Source organism: Lonchura striata, chromosome 2 (assembly GCF_050655825.1).
Source record: "Lonchura striata isolate lonStrDom1 chromosome 2, ASM5065582v1, whole genome shotgun sequence".
NCBI lineage: Eukaryota > Metazoa > Chordata > Aves > Passeriformes > Estrildidae > Lonchura > Lonchura striata.
In genome coordinates this window covers 108,630,116-108,650,872 of record NC_140704.1, presented here as the reverse complement: position 1 = coordinate 108,650,872, position 20,757 = coordinate 108,630,116, and the positions used below count along the sequence as shown (strand labels likewise).

General features: G+C 36.6%; 1 protein-coding gene across 6 annotated transcripts; it reads right to left on the bottom strand.

Annotated features, from left to right (window-relative positions):
• Positions 1 to 2,240: 2,240 nt before the first annotated feature.
• On the bottom strand, positions 2,241 to 20,736 carry METTL4 (methyltransferase 4, N6-adenosine). 6 transcript variants are annotated; one of them, XM_085571984.1, is made up of 9 exons: positions 20,491 to 20,736; positions 19,323 to 19,837; positions 18,550 to 18,612; positions 15,039 to 15,405; positions 13,046 to 13,115; positions 11,078 to 11,252; positions 10,758 to 10,864; positions 10,075 to 10,163; positions 2,241 to 4,031 (listed from the first exon to the last, which is right to left on the bottom strand). In XM_085571984.1, exons 2-9 carry the CDS (start codon positions 19,749 to 19,751, stop codon positions 3,889 to 3,891), a joined length of 1,443 nt encoding a protein of 480 aa, XP_085428110.1. In that variant the 5' UTR covers positions 19,752 to 19,837; positions 20,491 to 20,736; the 3' UTR covers positions 2,241 to 3,888. The 6 variants fall into 6 exon arrangements, with proteins under 6 accessions (XP_085428110.1, XP_021407206.1, XP_085428109.1 ...); XM_021551531.4 differs by having other exon boundaries at positions 2,241 to 4,034; positions 20,495 to 20,736; XM_085571983.1 differs by having other exon boundaries at positions 20,495 to 20,736.
• Between the last annotated feature and the right edge of the window lie 21 nt (positions 20,737 to 20,757).

The following is a 20,757-nucleotide window of genomic DNA, read 5'->3' as shown; positions in this document are numbered from 1 at the left end:
GTTGAGGCTAATGAATGCAATTATGAAGGCAAAGTAGCATTTATCTCCTCTAATTTAGAGTTGTTTATGTAATTTGGAAATCTATTTTTAAAAGCCAACCCTTTGCTGCTGCTGACACCTATCCAAGCTGAATGCTATGAAGAGGTACAATCTCCTCACTTATCTCACTTCTTTAATAATGTTTAATCTTGCAAAAGAAGTTTTGCTGTTTCCACAGGAGTACATGCCTAGCAATCATTATTCCAAAACATATCTTACTTTTTACTTCACAGAAGTTTAAAAATACAAGTAAAGGTCATATGCAAATTTGACATTTCAAAATCACACTCAAACCTGAAGATTCATAAAAGTTTGATTATGACACTTGATGTAGTCTACATATAGAAAAAGCTTAAAATTACTTCTTTTTGTAATGTAACTGAGTTTTTTTTTTTGCAATAAGACATAATTTTAAAAGGCTGTAAATAGTAGAGAACACCTAGCCAAAGAAACTTTTACCATTGTCCTGCTAAAACAACAGATGTACCAAACAACAGTTTCTGAAAATCCTTGAGTAATCACAGTTGTCACTTCTCCAAGTTGCCACACGAAAAATTTATAGCTTAAAAAACCCTTTTATTGAGTTAATGTTGTAAGTAAAATACACACTTCACTTATTTTTTATTTGAATGTGTGATACAAGAATACAAAATAAGAAAATCCCATTTAAAATAGGGCAAACAACCTTATAATTCCTTAGGAAGATGTGCATAATACCTAGGCTGATACTTATTAAATACACCTTTAACATCTCATTACCATCTTGTACTCCTTCATCCTTACTTTCTCCCTTTTTTTTTCATTTCTTACCAACTTGGTAAACTCTTCAGAGCAATTTTTCTTTTTTACACAAGGCTTGACAAAACAGGAGATATTTTTCCCTCTGAGCTATTGACATATTTAATATAAAAGGAAACTGGATCTTGAATTGTCCAGTTCTATTAGCTGGTTTCACTCATCACTGATCCTTCAGTATGGTGCAGATTCTGCCTCAGAAGAACCTTTTGACAGACACTGAATGATCTGATGGCTGGTTAGGAATGGCTGAGGTTTTGGAGAACTGGAAAAGTGTAAGGGGCTATTTAAATTATGAATTCAGCATAACAGACAAATAATTATGTTTAAAAGATGATCCTATCAACTCAAACTATCAACTGCTAATACCACCATGAGATTTCCAAGTTAGCAACAGGCTTTCTCCTCCTAAGAAAATGCAATGGTTCCAGGCTGGCTGCAGATGTGGAACATCACTTCTGTTATAGTCACAAGGTTTTCTTCACAGCCAGAGCAGTGGAAAAGCAGCAAACAGGTGTCCAAGGCACAGTTTTTAACTATTTAGGAAAGGATTAGGTATGCCATAAGTTCCAATCTTCAACTTTTGACTTAGCCTGAGAAGCTTATAGAGTCTGCCTGCACAAGTCTTCTACATACAAGCCATACTTAGGAGGCTGGATTCCCAGGTGCTGGAAGCAGCAATGATGGTAGGTTAACAGCTGGACTTGATCTTAAAGGTCTTTTCCAACCTTAATTATTCTAGGATTCTAGAAAGCCACTATTTGCAAAGGGACTCCACAGAAAAGACAAATTAATAAGGTAATCAATTCCTAACCAGCCTAAAGAAGGTTATTCCCCTAGAAGGGTTCTGTTGCTTAGCTCAAAGGAGAAAAGTGGCTTCCTGATCTCTAAGATTGTTCATCTTTTATTTGGAATTTAAAAAATAATCTGGAGTTGTTCATAGCAGCAGATGTGGAACAGACAACATTGTCATTTCTTGTGCTGTTTTGAAGAGTACAAAGGGGAAACAAGATAACTGCAGCAGTTATCATTTATTCCACGCTTGAGTCCCATACATCATTTAGTACTGGATGAGAGTATCTTGGGAGGGAAGGGCAATTCTGACTGGGAAAGCAGAAGCTCCAAGAAGGGAATGTCTTATAAAACTAAAATCAAATAAAGAACCTTCTATCCCTTGTAGCTGTAGGTAAGATTGCTTGCATACTGAGAGTTTAAAACACAGACTAAATAAAATCATGCAGCAAGAAATGTTTTCCTGGGTAACTACTTCCACTGCTACATTATTTACTTATTTTGAGTATATGTTTAACTGTTGGGGGAGGGAGAAAAAAGAATTTTCCTTGTTTTATTAACTCCACTTCTCCAATAGGCAAAACATGGAATTGAACGGTAATATAGAAACTGAGTCTGCAAAAAAGACACAAGTTTTTATTTTCATTTTTATTACAAAATTATAAAAAATACTCTGCTACACTGCTAATATTTGAAGTTTAACTTTAAAAGTCTTCACAACTCAGCAAGCTACCAAAATGGAAATGAAGGTAAAGAAGTTAGATAATGTATTTTATTCTCCGTTACAAACAGTCAGAACACAGGAACCTGCCATCAGGAAAATCAGTTTGTCCAGCACCTTTGCCTGTATAAATGAGTAAGTGGCAGAGGCCTCATTACTTTTTTTTTGTATTTTTCAAAGTAAATCTAAGCACAGCAAAGGATACACAAAGTGTACCATTCTTTAATATTTTTTTAAGGGATCATTTTTTTGTTAGCTGAAAAATGCAGCTCACTGGCATGGCTTTATAATGTTCCAGAACATAAGGAAAGAATTTAAAAATTACATATAATCTGTTATAATTTCAGAATTTTTAAGAGGTTGAGACTGATTATTTACAATGTAGTAAAAAAATTATTACCATATACACAAAACAGAATTGCCAATTGTTTTAAAAGTATAATTTTACATAGAACATGGTCAGTCAAGAATTCATGCACCGATAAATATAAGCACTTCTCCATTTATTTTCCCTGAGGCAGACAGACACAAACAAATATGTAGGAAGATATACTGCTTTCATAACTATTTTAGTTCAAAACAAATTGTTTTGAAAAAAAAACTTTAAGAAAACATGTATCATTCAGAATTGTTTACTTCCATTGTCTCTTGAAAAACAATACATTATAATTCTTTAAAAATAGCACAACAGCTAAAGTACAGCACTAGCAAAGTGCAATTAGCTCAGATTTGATAGCTTCAGTGAGAATACTTTAAAGTATCTTTCTTTTCTTGATGTTTAAAAAGAACAGGGATGAACTTACACTCTAATATTGTTGGCAGATGAAAAATTGTTTTAACCCACCATATTAACCTGGTGGATTAATATAATTATTCTTCAAAAACCACAAACCTATAGAATGACAAAACGCTTATTCTCTAGGGTTATGTTAAACATCAACCAAGAAGGAAAACTGCAGAGTAACCAGCCCAGTTATGCCAACTTTTTACCAGTTCATTGGATGGTCAAATATGATCTTGGGGTGGCTGACCACCAGGACTCACCAAAGAAACCCCTGGTACAGAAGAACATGTCTGCAAAGGGGAGGGAACATATGTTAATGATTTTGGGGAAATTATCATCATCTGTAGGTTATTCAGAAAGGTCAATGAATGTGTATGCAAAAAATACAGTATATAAACAGGAGCCTTCTCTGTAATCAGCATATACAATATTTCAGAGAAGATACTTCCTCATGCATCTGGCCAAAAAAAGAATGCCTGCTTCTTAATGCTACCCCTACTGTTAAGGAGTTTTATCTTCACTGATTTTTGATAACGAAATCAGTATCTAAATATGTTCAGATGATCAAAATAAGGGACGACCTTCCACAGAGGGGAGATAGCATTAAACAGATATCTTGTCACTTAAAGAATTCTAACTAAAATGCAATTGGTTTTATTTCTGTTGCCTTTAGGTGCACCATCAGTAATAAAACTTAATTCAAGAGCCCCCTGGGAAGATGTGGAATTTCAGAAAGCATAGATGTCTAAGATCCAGCTCAGTTTTCATTCTGCAGAAGAGTGAAATAATCAATGTGCTGAAACTTCAAGACCTCATTTCCCCAGCTGGTCCAGCCAGGCTGTAGGTTGCGAGCAAACAACTCCAAGCATTCCACATCCGGCTTGACAAACTCTGCCAGAACTGCTGTGCAAGAGGAAAAAAAACAAAGACAACAACAATGACAATAGTTCAAACAACAATAGTAAAAAAATAAAACCTCCCCTGTGATGCTAGTAGATGAAAAAATGAATGTTTCATTTAAAAAGGGAGAGACAGAAAATTAATTTCAGAGGTTTCATCAAACAGCTGGACTATTTATAGTGAGAAAGTAATTTTAAATAAATGCCCTTGAGATTCTGAAAAATACTGTCAAGGCCTTCAATAGCCTTGATTTATTGGTTTTCATTTAGAGAAAGGGAAAGAGGATTTATTTCAGCCTTTACATAGATGAGTTCTGAATTTTTTTTACTAATATCAAGCAAACACCTACTAAAACCTCACTTACCTCCAATAACATGAGGGCAATACTTAAATAAATAAATAAATAAATAAATAAATAAATAATCCTTCTCTTAATTAAGATCACATCCTCTTTTCCTCTGTACCTTAAAGTGGATAAAAATATTTTTGCAATGACAACTGTTAAAAGTAACACCAGTTAAATAAGTATAGCGCTAAAAGTGCTATAAAAATGCAGGAACTATTTTTTCCCCCCAGTATCAACCTGGCAGCTGAAGAGATATTTCTATAACTGTTACTGTTATTCAGTAACATAAATCTCTTTTAAAGTTAGGCATTTTTGCTGCCTAAATCCAAATATAAAGTCACCTGTCATTAGCATCAACTGTGTCACTGATCATGACTGCTATTCTTGGAGTGACAGAAAAAGATCTTGCATTTTGCTTGAAAAGTGTCATTGCAAAGAATTTATTGTTAAATGTGTTACTTTTCATATAGAGGCATTTAGTCTGTGGCTGGTTCAAGCAACTCCTTAACTAGATTTCATAAAATAGCTACAAAAACATTGTGTACAAAATCATAAGAAAAGCAAAGGTTTAAGGAGCACCCAACAGAGAGAAGACAGAAAGACTCAAAAACTTATCTATACTAAAAATTGCACGTTAGGTTTTTTGTTTTGCTGCTGAAGATAAAAGAATAAAAATTATGGAAACATATCCCTTTCCAAAGGATACTTTGGTCATTTTTAGATCAGATCTGCCAGTGATTTCTGAATCTCTGTCCCTTAAAAATACAGCTCATATGGCCAACATTTTGCTGCTTCACTCAGTCTCTTCAGATATGATTACTGCAGAAAGCAAAAATACATCCAGTCAACATTCACAGATGCCCTATGTGAGACTCTAGCTGATCAGGTCATGGATTGCTCCTGTTGCAGAAAGATGAGCACTCACTTAACTTTCTAGTGTTAGCCAAGCCAAGGTGCATTTCCTACCTACATGATCACTTCTTCCAAAGCTCCAATATATTAAAAACTTTTCTGTAAATATTTTTAATAGTTGTTTCCAGATTTTATTGTATTTTGGCATGGCATAAAAATCTATTCGCCTTCAAATCTTTAACAAATGTTATATGAATGTCTCAGATGGGTTATCATCAAGGCAGCTTTTAATCTAAAAAATACTGCTACCAGAAGGAATCTTATTCAAAAAACCTGCTTCTTTTAGAGGCAAGATAAAATGTTTAAACAAATCTAGCATTTGCAGAGAAGAGTCTGGGAAGTTTAGAGGAAAATGTACGTTCTGACAGAAAACTCATGAACTGTTTGGTGTTGTGGGTGTTCATCTAATTAGACACCACTTATGAATAGCTGCTTAATACCATTTTGCAAACACATCATAATAAAAAAGTGGTAAAATTTATTGTTCTTTTCACAGCTCCATTAAGATAAGAATTTCTTGTGCATCATTTTGCTGACAATTTGATCAGAGGGCTGAAGCACCTCTACTTAGGAGGACAAGCTGAGAGTTGGGGTTGTTCATCTTGATGAGAAGGCTCCAGGGAGACCTTATTGTGGCTTTTCAATGCTTAAATGGGGCCTATAAGAAAGAAGGCAACAAGCTTCTTTTAGCAGTGCCTGCAGCAATAGGACAGGGGATAAAGGTTTTAAACTAAAACACGATCAATTCAGACTAGATATAAGGAAACAATAAGTTTACAGTGAGGGTGCTGAAACACTGAACAGATTGCCCAGAGAGGTGGTAGACCTTAAAATTCACAAGTTATCATCATAGCACTAAGTTCAGTAATCCAAAGCAGTTCTGTTAGGCACCAAAAACTTTCATGCCTAGAAAAACAAATTTGAAAATCACACTTCGGAGATTCAACCAGCCTCAAAGGACTGATTCACCAGAAAGCAAAAAAGGGGTAGCCAAGAAACCAATCAGTTCAGCAGAAGCAGGAAATATGTGCCAGTCTTTCTATCAATTTGGTTCTAGAATTTAAAAAGGAAGTAACAGGACTCTCCTCCTCTCCTTCTGGAAGAGACAGCATCTTTTTAAACTTAGAGGGCTTTTTTTAAAAAAGAGACTTATTACATATAATTTGAGACCACATTATAGTATGATTCTTCATTGCTAGGTTGTAGGCATTTACATAATCCCATCAGGCAGTAACTTGCACTGCAATGAAATTACCATATCAAAAGAGCTGAATTTTGTTGGGTTAAAATCTCATTACATTGGTTTCCTTCAAATAGGAAAGATCAGTGTTCAAGTTACAAATTATGTCTTCTTTTCAGACCTTTACATCACCAGCAGGCTATCTTAACACACATGGATCTGATCTGCAGACCTCAAGCAAACCTTTGGGGATTTTTCCTCTGAAAACAACTTAGAGAAGTTCCATCATTAGAAAAGTCAAATATTGCGGTTTTCTACCACAGAAATAGATTGACAAAGAAAACCCAGAACACAATTACTTCTATCCACTTACAGATACCACTGACAGGAAACAGGTTAAATAGATGATAAACAGCCTATTCTTTACCACTTGCAGGTGTCACAAACAGTATGACAGCAAGTCAGGCACTTATACTTGAGCACCTAATGCCCTAGGACACTGAAACAAGCACAAAGCCAGCTAGCAGACACAACAGCTCCAGAAAACCCATTTCACTCTGAAGCACGATCCAGTGCCCAGGCAGGAGACTTGACACATCTGCACACTCCTAATCCCAGACACGTATTGAATATTCATGCTCCTAAAAATGTTCAAATGAGATAAAGAATTGTCTTTGAAACAAGCAACACTTTCTCCTTATTTTTGGACTTCCACTGCCTAAAAAGCAGCTTCTGCAATAAGAAATTGGATAAATAAAGTGAAAATAACTGTCTGCTTTTTCATTGTTTGATCAGTGAGCCATGCAAAGCACAAAGTGTAAGTTTTCTCAGTTTAAAACAATCCTTCAAAATAGTTGGCAACATAGAGGTCCTTATTGCCCAATTTGTCTAAACCCTGGACCAGAAAATGACCTGAAATTCAGCTCAAAGATGGCTTTACAGCACTGCATCTTTCCTGAACTTTAAGTTAAACCTAGATGGTGATGCACCAATCAATTAGTCTTACAGCAAGGGCTGACAAGGCCCATTAGGAAACAAAAGGCATTTACTTTTTTTGGTTCCAAGAAAACCTTTGTAACATGGCCTAATAAGCCATCATTGCTACAGGAGGAGGGACCTCCTATGATTCCTCATTGCACAGTTCTGCTGAATATATGCAAATTGGTTAGAACATAGCCAAGAATTAATTCCAGTGCTTTTAGGCAAACTCCTACACAGCAGTGTTATTTTCTAACAAGAAATGCGTATACTTAAAAACTGGAAGAGCAATGGCTGTAATAAGAACAACCTATAATACAGGAAAAGGAAAAAAGGTGATGTGAAGTTATGTAGAACTTCACACATATCTGTAACAGAGCATCTTCTGTGCTCTCTAAGAGCACCATTGAATTGAATTAGGAAGAAAACCTGCTGTTATTTGAATCAAAACCTGGAGTAATAAAATTTGATTTTAACACATTTGCATAAAGCAGCTTAAGTACATTCACAATGACATATTAGAGCTCTAAGCACTGAACACAGCATATGCATCACCAAAAACCCCTACAGTTGCAATTTCATGGTTAAATGCACTGTAGAAACACAAACATCTCTTTTTGATGGCTTACTTTAATTTACATCTTTCTCTTCCCCCAGAGAGATAAACTTTTCTAATCAGTCATTAAGTGGCTACATATGTACGAACATACAACCTTTATTGTTGTAATAAGAAACAAAGTGCCCGACAGCATCAGTAAATACTAATATTTTTGGCTTTGTAACTACTTAAACAAAGCATAAAGAATATGTGTGACTCATCAAGTGTCCTTCTCCCCCCTTGCCAAATCTCTACTTCTGTTCGAATTTCTTCTGAACCCCTCTAGGATGTAGCTCAGCTGCTCCCTACTGGCTGCTTGAGAATATTGCCTCGTCATGAAAGCAACAGCTTGTACAGCATAGAAGTCAGAGCATCAGCAATCAGCTTTTGCTTTACAGTCTACCTTTTTATTACATAACCATATTCTGCATAAACCTACCAAAAAAAACGTAGGATATACGTGCATTTTCACATAAACCTTTTAAATCATTAATATTGTTCCACAGCCAGTTCATTCTTTCAAAGAGAAAAACAAATGGTGCACAATGTTATCAAATCCCATCACTCAAGTGAAGACTCAAGAAATATACACAAGAAATTAGAAAGGACAGTTTCTTTCAAAGTCTACTCAGGGTTATAATTTATAAAGTATTCTCCTATATAATTTCTAGATTCTGCCCTACAAAAGAATTGTTCCGAGGACCATTGTTGCACACAAATTTTCTATAATATATCCAAACTGCTGGTTTGCACACTTGGATGCCTCACAAGTTTCCCATCTGTGTCCAAGTTTGCTGCTAAGTATTGGCTTGCTAAAGAGATCCTAGATGACAGCCTCATAAATATCCATCCCACTGTTCATTAGCTTAAATCAACTCATATATTGCCTGCTCTAGCCCTAATTCTTAAAGATGTGGCTTTGGGGTGGCAAAAAGATCCTCCTAGAACTGCCTTTTTTTTCTATTTTTACCTATCCAAAGTATGTCCTTCCTACTAGTTTTTTAACAGGGTGTGTGTGTATGTGTGTATGTAGATATACATATACGGCAATTTAATAAATGCAAGCCCCCAGACACAGATTTTAGAGCATCCCTGGAGGTACAAAAATTGTTCAGACCAAAAGTAGTTCTACCCCTTGGGAAGAGAAAAAGGAAAGCATATCAGCAAAGCAAAGTGTGACACACCTCTCCTATCCAAAAGCATCAAACATTTCTTCTACCTGCCTTCTCTAACGTGAATACAAAACACCTGGAATATGTGCAGACTCATCATGAGCTTCCCCCTTAGTGGAGGATGACATTGATTTTGTGAGAGGTATTAAATATATTTCTTACCACAGCCTTGTAAAGCTCTAAGGTGCTGTAATGATGAAAGAAGTACCACTTTCTATTGACAAAATTAGTAAAAGTGCTTCAGAACAATTCCTTGGCCTAGCTCTAAAAAGTTGAATTTATACCCATACTAACTGGCTGTCTGGAATTACTGCATCAATTTCAATGAATGAAATACAACTCCTAAGAAACAAGCAGGGCATGCTTTATTTGCTGCCTCTTGCTAGCAGTCTTAAATAGTTAAGTTTTTGGATTTAAAGGCATAATTGTACTACAGGCATATAATCAATTCATGCAGATATGTAAACATTTATTTTAGAATGACATCATAAAGAAGGTTTCTGCTTTCCTATTTTATGTATTCCCAAAGTTCTCTCCCTTACAAGGCACTTTAGGTCATTGTCACAACTTCATATAAAACTGTTTTTGCAGTATTTAAAAGATAATTTTGAAAAAGGCAACATTTTTTCTACATCCACCCAAAATGTTCACACAGTACTACTTGAAGTTCTAGTTTTCACATTAATTTTCTGAAACCAAGACTGAGGTGCTTCAGAACACTTTTAGAGGAACCACAAGTTCTGTTAAGTAAAATTGCTTGACAGCTGGGAAATTAAGGCATTTCTAGGTACATCCCATAATGAGGCATTCAAGACCACTGTGCTACAGAAACATTAGGCAAAAACACCAAAACATACCAGCAAGAGGAGGTTTATGTGAATGCAGACTGCAGGGTATGCTGACAATTAACTGATGCTCGGGAATTGGAAGAACACCTTCAGATTTCCTGTCATATAAATCGGAAAAGAAAATAAATGTGAGAATGAATGTTAATTCAATGTGATACTACAGCTCTTGCAGAGTTATTTCAGATGGGAGATAACACACAATGCTCATTCATAAACTTCAGGGAAGTCCAAGGGAAGTTAAATGTTGCTCAAATGTAATATATAAAATGATAGTTTATCACTGAGGCTTTGGACAAAACATGGTTTACAATAGCCATGCAAAGGCACTGAGAACAAACAATGCAGACCTGTAGGTGTCGCTAAGTGTGGAACAACAGCAGTATCCCCAATCTGGCATCAGCCTGTGCCAAGGACTTGTGGTCCAAGAGAACCTGTCAGCAAAAGAAGCCCTGTCCACAAAGCTTTTGTCCAAGACAGTTTCTCAAGACAGCAGATACAAGTAACAGACAGGGGGTTCCATTCTATCATCTCACTAAGGCACTCTCTTATTCCAAAGCTTATAAGTCTATCTTTAGGTCCAAAATTAGTCAAGAGGTTTTGGGATATTTTATTGCATTATGAGTAAGTGATATATACAAAAAGAATCCTAGCAGCTGCAAAAAAAGACATTTACCATAAATATCTGGACATACCTTAAGGCTTCCTTCACATCTCCCTGAACTCTCCCCAATATGAGAATTTCATATGGTTTTTTGTGCAAAGAATCCAAAGGCAACACAAATTCTCCAGCTGTAGTAATCTGACAAAAGAGTTAGAAATATACAGCAGAAAATTTTAATATCCCATATTTTTCCAAGATCTTTTCCTTTATAGAAAGAAGGATACTGATGATATCACAGCTTTTAAATACAGAAGCAAATGGCAGTAAATAGACAAATTAAAAGAACACAAAGTGTCATAGTGCAAGTCTTCTCAGTCTCCAAGAAATTAACAAAATAAATTGAGAACTTACTTTTACCCAGTGCCACTCAGCAAGTGTCTTCACTGACCAGTGAGGATAAAGTTCATCCTTAACAAAACGTAGGTGTTTCTGTCTATTAGTCACCCATGTGACTACAAGACAATTTGGAGCAGCTAATGCTGGTATAGGAATCTTCTTGATTTGCCATGAAGACAAGTAGCTGTACCTATGCCAATAAAGTGAGAAAGCAAATTAGCATATACCAATCATAAAAATTGCAAAGCAAAACAAATGGATAAAAAAATTACACAGACCAGTCAATTCAAGAATTATCTCCTGACAATCTAAGTCATAAAAATAGTTCAAGACTGACACCCAGTGGACAATTCTGAGAGACTGTGTATAAAATCATTGGTGTATGTATGTAAGTTTTACTGAGCAGAACCTTGAACTATGTATTTCCACTATCCCTTGAAATAAAGCAATATTAGTTGTGATTCTGAAGTTTAGAAACACGTTTCATTTAAGAACTATCAGATGTAACTCAATATTCTCATCTTTGTGCCAGAACAAAGCTATTTAGTGAACAGAAGCTTCTTAGGCAATGTAATACTATTCACTTCTCATAATTAACTCTTTTCTGAATGAAAATGACAAGTGAGTCACACTAATTTGAATGGCAAGTGAAAAGGTCATTAGAGATAATAACTTCTCCAATTATTTTCACAAGTTGTTAATTTTTTTTAATTATCAGCCATGGTAGAAGTCTTCTAGCTTATTCAAAACCATTCAGCACTTTCCTGAGATAACTGAATGCTCCACCGGTGAATCCAGGATGCTTTCCAGATCCTATCCTGTTCTACCATTTTTTTTCATTATGCACTATGAATAAACTGCAGCTCATGCAACCTACACATTACAGCACCAAAAATATTGGCACACTGCCTAATGAAAATCAGCGGCCACCACGTGGGTACTCAGGACCCTACACACGCTACAGTGAGAAACAGTAAACAAGGACAAAATCCAAATACCTCCTGGACTAGACTGTCCAGAGGAGAAAAGATTCACACAGATGAGCAATGCTTCACAATGATTGACTGCCAAGAAGATAATTATAAGCAGTGATAGCTCCTCCACTTATTGCCTTTATTTCATAAGGGAGAAGGGATCTTGGTGACTAATTTATGCTAGTTACTACAATTCTTCTCTGAGTACCTTACAAGCTCAAGAAAGACACTTCTGAATGAGAGTTTACAGAGGTTTCTGAAGGGCTTTCAAAGGAAAGCCTATTCATCAGTCTCTACATCTTCAAATTATGTCTTCATAACAAGCATCAAAAGATACAGTGAACTTTATTTTAGAAAGTTGTAAGACCATATTTGCTGTCTACCCTTCTTTCAAAAAGATACAATTCTATGGTAATCAAGAGGACTCCACTGGCACAAACATGATGTTACTCAGCAGTGAAGGAAGCCCATAAAAATTTAAGTTAATGACTTCATAAACTACAGTACTCAGAGTTCCTATTGCACTAGAGGATTTTACTGCTGCATTATTACATTCTTCTAAACATTAGACTGAAGCTTAAGTTACACCTCAAATTAAATAAAAACCCACTCAAACTTGTAAGCAAGATTTCAGTCTTAGAAATATTTACACATTTATCTAGCTTTATGTCCACTGAAGTAACCCTATTAATTACAAACTAATATGTGCATGATCCAAGCCCTACAGAACAGCGGAATCCATACTTTCTTGGTAAAGGTCTAACATTCTCTCAGCAGCTAGATAATTTAAGATCTACCCTTGTAAATATTTTGTATGCCAAGTATCCAACACACTTCAGTGAAATACCAAAGGCAGTTCATAGATTTGAAGGTAAGCATTTGTCAAAATATTTACAAGTTTGAGCTATAGTCTCATGTTATATTGGTCCTGGATTGGATCAGTATATTAAAATGCTAATTACTCTTTGTAAGCTATGAGGACAAAGTTTGATTTTTCTATAAAACATACCTGTTACTCCTCTTAACAGACTTGTTCTCCCATGGTGGATCAATCACAATTACATCGTATTTTTTCTTGTCTGGCAAGATTAAAGAAATTAAAGGAAAAAAAAATAGGATATTAAAGTGTAAGTCTCAAAAATAAAAATTTTTTCCAAGTTTCCCAACAGAAAATATGCCGTATGGCACCCAGCTGAGTGAAAAGCTACAGTCCTGAATGCAAGATTCCTGTCTTGTTTGATCTTTTATTAGACCAACAGGGACATGCAGAGCTTCAAGCCAGCCCTAGAAAATTGTTTTCCACTACTGGAGGTAAAGAGAGACAGATAGCTAGACATAGTGTATGAAATGGGAATCAATGAACAAGAGTAAAAGAACAGAAGGAGTTTTCATGGGAGCAGCTGAGCTTACTTTAGCTGGAGGATAGAAGAACACACCCATGAAAAAACAGAACTCCTCAATTTTATTTCTCCAGAGAATGTTCTTTCATTGAGTCTGACGGTAAGAACAACAGCTTAGTATTTGATGTTCATTACTACACCTTATTCATTTAACACTCGAGGTGTTATCCTTACAGTGGACTGACCAGCAAGAATTACTTCTCTTTTGGCAGGTGAAAGGGAAGATGAAAAATAATAATTAAAATGGACAGCAAACTTACTCAGAAAAATAGTCTACAGTCAGGGCATTATGTTAACATTCACTGTTGTTTATTTCAAAACCATTTTCTCAGATTTCTTGGTCTGCTCTGTAACTCCTTGGAGAATCTAAAATGGTCAGCTGTGCAGAGTGGTAGCAGAATGATAATGATCTTCTTTCTTTCCTACAGATGAAAACTGCTATCTAGATAGATTTTGGACTTTAAACACAAAATTATTATTTATATAGTAAGATTCTACCTCCTGAATATCTTCTCAATAAAAAACAAAATTTAAAAAAATAACATCTAAATTACATATGTTTCCTCTCGTGTGCAATTAAAAAATCTAAAATTACTGATTAGAAGATAGAGCAGTAATGCCCAGCTCTTGCTCACCGGCAACATCTTTCCTGTAAGATTGTCTGTCCTACAGGAAAAAAAGCCTACCTGTGACTGATAGTAATAAAAATAATAGTAATAGTAATAGTAATAGTAATAATAATAATAATAATAATAATAATAATAATAATAATAATGAAGGTCAGTTTGAAAGCTATTGGAATGGCACTGAAGACTGAGGCATGCTGTCAACTCAGGGCTGCAGACAGTGCCTTGGAGAGCTTTTGATATATTTCTACAGAGGACTTGATTATTCTAAAATCTCCTCATTTCCCTGTCACTATTTTTTCCATAAGCCAATACTCTCAGCTGTGAAACATAGAAGCTGAAAAGTCAAGTCATGCTTGCTACTGCTGGTCTTGCCCTCCATCTGGGTGCAACAGCTTCTCAAACTGTTATTTTCCCTGGGGGACACTGGGCTTTGTTCCACGACCAGTTTATTCCAATCTAAAAAGACCCTGCTCCTGAACAGGATGAGTCTCTAAGTGAACATTTGCTTTATGGTGCATTATCTCATCCCTCCTCCATGGTTTAATCTAGCTAAAAATCAAGACAGCAGGAGCACCACTTCAGCAGCAGCATGGACCTACCGATGCTAAAGGCTCATCCTGTGGGACAGGGACCCAGCAGCACAGCTAGTCCCAATTCAATGTGTTTACGTGACTTCTATGCTGACAGCAGCTCAGAACACGCTCACAAACTCCTGTATTTTGGCTGAGATTTTTAAAGGAGTCTCCTGGAGATGCATAATCCCGTCATGACATGATTTCCTACCCACTCAAGATTACTTTGAAAGTCCTTACCTATTTGCACCAAGTTAGAAATATCACCTTGAAAGCCTGCAGCAGCATTTGCTATCAGTGTGATGCTGTATGTTAAAATCTGTTCATTGAGAGATCTTGACATTAACTGCCCTTCTTGGGCAAGAGAAAAGGGATAAATTATAACACCCAAAGATACTTACAGTTCAGCAGGGGCTGTAAGCATGAAATATCAGATAAGAGGAAACTGCTTTTTGGTGGTACCAAGTATTTCTGCCCCATTAACATAATTATCTTTGCACAGTTTGAGCTGTTTTCCATAACACACGAAGGCAGATCCTGGTCTGCACTGGAGGTTTCCTCCTCTAGCACACGTACAGCTTGATGGTCGTTTTCATCAACAGCTGGAAACTGCTTTGCCATTTCACATAATTCAGCCAAGCCACAGACAATGCGCTGAGGAATATTATTCTTCCTGCAACTGAGTTTTGCAGTAGTTCGCTGAAGAAAACCACTTTTGAGTCCCTCTTGGACTAAATGCAAAGTCCCTTCCCAAATGAGCTTCCTGACCTGTACAGTGACCAAAGGAAAAAAAAAAAAAAAAAAAAAAAAAACACACAGAGGAAAAAATAAAAGATCTTTCAAGTATCTGCTTGACCAGGGAACGCAACTAAAATCAAAACATTTTAAATTTGCAGGCAGGGAAAAGGATCCTTGCCAGTTATTGAGATCACTGGCTCAAAAGCTACAAATGCATTATAATAAGGCATGTGTCTTGGTCTAACCCCAGCTGGCAAACAAGTACCACTCACACCACATGCCTACCAATCCCTGTTGGGAAGAAGAATCCAAGGAAAAAGGCAAACCTCATGGGCTACTATAAGATCGGTTTAAAAACTGGAACTAAAAAATTATTATCATTATTTTTATTATTGAAAAATGGGACAGAGAGAGAAGAATAGCACAAGAGAAACAACTGACACACAGTAAGATTGCTCACCATCTACTGACTGATGTCCAGCCCATCCCTTTGTAGCAAATCCATGGCTCCTGGCCAACTCCCTTCATTTATAGTGAGCATGATATCCTATGCATGGAATATCCCTCTGGCCAATTCGAGTCACCTGTCCTGGCCATGCTCCCTCCCAGCTTCCTTTGTGCATCTGCTCACTGGTAGAGCATGGGAAACTTAAAACTCCTTGACTTAGGGTAGGCACAGTTTAACACACTGTTGTCTGAATTGTTGCTGTCAACATTATCCTCATGCTAAACACAAAATGAGAATCTTTGATGTTTCCTGATCTATCATGACCAGGCTGGAAGGGACAAAGTAGCTGCATCTGGGTGCAGACACTTGGGCAACACATCTACCTTTAGCATCCAATATGTTGACTCTGGGGCTTTTAAAAAGTCTTAGGTTTACTCTTCATTTTCAGCAGTCCCAGTCCAACTCTGCATTAGCTGTCCAGCTACCAAGCAGAAAACTAACTCTATCCCAGCCAAAACCAGGACATCACACTAACTTCTGTTGTTGATTTTCATTTTTTGGTAAAGTTGGAATAATTAGAAGGCTGGAGAAAGAAAGAGGGAGAAACTGAGTAACACATTTCAGACAACAGATGTGGAATATCATTGTTTCAACCAAACACAAATTTCAAAGCAATTATCTGAAGTTTAATTTAAAATTCTAATTTAATTTCAAGTTAATGTGCCCGTGAACATCTTTTTAATTGAAATGTATACTGGGATCTAAAAATCAGTCATTTTTCACATTTCAATTCACTTCATAAAACAACAGTTTATGCATTTTATAGTCATACTGAAGTACAATCAGTAAATCAGAATTTGATTTTTGCAACTTAGTCCTAAGTGGCAAAAAAAAAGCCTAGTTAGTCATGATGACATGAGTCTTGGATGTATATACACTGTCATTCACCTGCCAGGGAGTCAGCACCTCCCCTTCACAAAATTTAGAGACCCATTTTATTTCCAAATCATGAAGTCCTTATGACTTTTGATTCAGTGAGGTAAGTTTATCCATTGGCCCATTGTCAGTTACAGTGGCTTTATTAAAGGTTTCAAATACATACCATGGTTTCAAAAGCTTCTGATTACAGAATCTTCAAGATTACAAGAGGGTTTTACAAAATGCACTTTATTACAATTCCCAGATTAGTGGCAGGGGAAGAAAAAGATTTTTTTTAATAATTTAATAGTGCCACCTCTAGATACCAGAGTGTACAGAGTCATAAATTTTTAGTACCTAGGTTTGTGATAAGAAAAGTTCATACTGTTTTAACAGAATTAATAAACATATCTATAGAAAGTATACCTTCTTACACACATGTTAACTCACAGGTGGACAGTCTCTTAACTATGAAGCAATCAAAGCAGGAGGTTTTACAAATGGCTGCTGAAGGAATTTAGCATATTTTGTACTGTTCCCTATGTTGACATTGACTGAAATTCATAAATGGATTCAACAGCTGAAATTCATAGATTCACTTGCAAAAATAAAATTGTGATTGTTTGGGTTTATTTTTGATGAGTCTACAAATACAATTAAGTGCCAAAATAATCTGGGTTAATTTGCAGACCTATAGCATTTAATAACACAAATATCGTAATAATCCAACACTTTCTAATCTGTGAATGATACAAGAGGCTACCTGGAGTCACAGATTTTTCCAAACTCTCTTTTCCACATATTCAGCAAGTATCACCAACGTTACACAAGCCTCCAAGGCATCAAACTTCTTATCTTCATTTCTTTCCTTATTTCTATTATTTAATTATTTTATTTTAGCTTTAACGTTTTCATATTCATGTTGATGCTAAACGTCAAAGTTTTCTCCTTTAATGTGATTCTGCACATGCGCAGCTCGTTCACGAAAATACTCACAGGACCTCTACAGTGTATCAGCAAGCTGCAAGTTTACCACAAGATTGTTGCCATGTAAAAGAAAAAAGTATCCTCATCTAAATGTAGTTCAAGCAGAACAGATTTATGCAAAAAGCCCAATGTGACTAAACCTTTGTCAAGAGAAAGAAAGCAAGTGTAGCTCCTAGTTCAGGTTCGCATCACTATTGGGCAAGCAGTAAGAATACGTCAAACATCACCTACATATTACATTGCTACAGTTCACTACTATGCTTCAGTGTAACTCGGCTGCACCTTCACCAGTACACCACCTATATAAGCACACAGACTTGAATTCCAATTCAATCATTCATTAGTAGGATTATATAAAACGTTAGAGAAGGATTAATTTTTTTTCAATTGCAGAATAAGATACTTTGAAGCACATTTGGTCACCAAAGTGTTGAGTAACTCCAGCACAGCATCCTGAAACACTGAGGAGCTGATCTTCAGAACAGGTTATGTTGCCAATTTCAAGTCAGCTAATTCCTAATATTCAACTAATCACAACACAATGTTCAATTGTCTATAACTGTCCAAGTTACTTTGTGAATGCAGCTTCCAGCTCTTTGTAATGTCTCAGATACAATTTCACATGTATCTACATAGAAGATTTATGGTGTAAGCATGAATTTAAATAAGGATTGGAGAGATGAACTTTCCTTTCCCTTTCCTTCTTTGCACCAGTGGAACAAGCTACAAAACCAGAATCTGTTTGTAACCCATGCCCTCCGCTCTCCACAGGCCCAAAGTCAAATAGCTTGTACTTGCAAAAAATATTTTTTCCAACTTACCTTTGAATGGTATTCCAAAGCATCTAGTTCACCTTGGTTGAATAAACATTTCCTTTTACGTTTCTGCAGAATTGGCAAAAACCAACAACAACAACAAAATCCATATCATTCCATGATGAAATAAAAGGGAAAAAAATCAAACATACCTGAATTACAAATTAACTCTTTAAAAGCAGAAGAAATTTTCCATCTCTTTTTCTATCACAAGTCAAATAAGCAAAAAGATCTGAAAATACCTAACCTGCTGGAGGCATTCACAAGGTACATAGGTTAAAGCTGGTTTAACTTATTCATGGCACTAGTATCTGAAGGTACCTAGTGCACAGTTTGTGCTCATGCCTCCTTTGGGCCCATACTAAAAGTGGCAGCTGTCAAGTGCAGATATACCAATAAAAGAAAAAAATTAAGTATGTCTTCATGATTACATTTATTGGTTTAGAGTAGTGACTCTTATTTTCTTTTGACCATATGGAACAGCACTGAACAACACTGAAAGTAAATTCATACTGTCTTCCCAACTTGCTAATCTGCACAATCTCAACAGCTACCACGGCTTCAGACTGTGTACCTGACCACAACCAGTGTCAGGAGATTTCAGGAGCAATCCACCGCTTATGAGACACAAAAAGCACATTACTGACATGAGGGACACAAGAATATCCCCAAAAGTTCCCGCTCTTCTACACTACCTAAAAGACTCAGGTATGCAAAACAGTATTAGTATATTATTTATCAAGGGATTACTGTAATTTACTGTGTTACAGAGAACATACCTTCCTAGCAGTGGCAAGAGAATCTCCAGTGTGACCCTTTGATCCTTCTTGGTATTCCTCTCTGTTGCTGTTGGCCTTTATTTCTGTCAGACTCACCTCAGGGCATCCCTGATGCAGCTGCTCCTCAGAAGCTGCAGCTATATGGGGCTTAGAAATATCAAAGAACTCCTCCCGAAACACGTATCTCATTTTTGCTCTTTTACCTTCTGTTTCTACAGCACCTCCACGACCATAAAAAGGACCTTCACTTGATGAGAGGGTGGCAGCAAAAGTAGAAGTATTGTGACAGTCTTCAGTAGATGTGACAGAAGTATTGTGAGTGACACTACTTGGGTGTGCAAGGGAGTCACAGATCTCATAGCCACACTGATTGATGAAAGAGAGATGATCCACAAGCCATCCCGCTGTCAGACGATGTACCACAGACATTGTAACTCCCTTTTTCAGGATGAAAAATCAGCTCCCTGAAACGCCAGCCTTCACCAACCATTCACACTTCCTGGAGAAACCTCCTCCTGTGGGAATTTTTATAAGAATTATAAAAGATAACAGAATTATCACTGTTTAATAAATTTGCACCTACCTTCTAACAAACATTTCCATGCACACAGAGGGCACACTGCTGAAACTTCTGACTTCAGCTGATTTCCCCATTATGTTCATCCCTATACCACTACTTTTTTAACAGTAGCTGAATTTTATATGACTTTTTATATTTTTATACAGTATGCGCTTACTCAGAAAACAGCCCTATGACACACCCATTATGCCTAACACTATATGACATGTGTGTATATCTATACACTGTATGTACACCACATATACATGCATTTACACTAAATACCTTTACTACACATTACACATACGCTATATAGACTGCGCATATACTATATATATGCACATACTATGTATACACGTATGCTATGCATATTCATACATATATGCATATATACGCACATATATTCTGTATGCATATGCATATATATATATGCATGCACTATATCTACACAGACACACCATATATATACACATATATACATATGTATAGAGACATATTTATACATATATACATATAGAGATATATATACATATATATGTGTATATATACATATAGAGACATATATGCATATATATACACACACGCACAGATATATATATATATACGCACATACATATAGAGACATGGATCGCTATGACAGCACCCGGGAGCAGTAATACAGGAACAAGGGCAGCCACGGTCCCAGCGCTGCCCATTCCCGCGGGCACACAGGGACCGAGAGCTCGGGCTTTTCCCCAAGAAAACTCTCGGCGGCTGGAGAAAAGTGCGGGGCTCGCCGCGGCCGGCAGCGCCGAGCACACACTCACCGCGGGCGCCCCGCCGCCGCCGTACTGCCGTGGTCCCGCCCCGAGCCCTTCCGGGCGCTGGGCCCCTCCT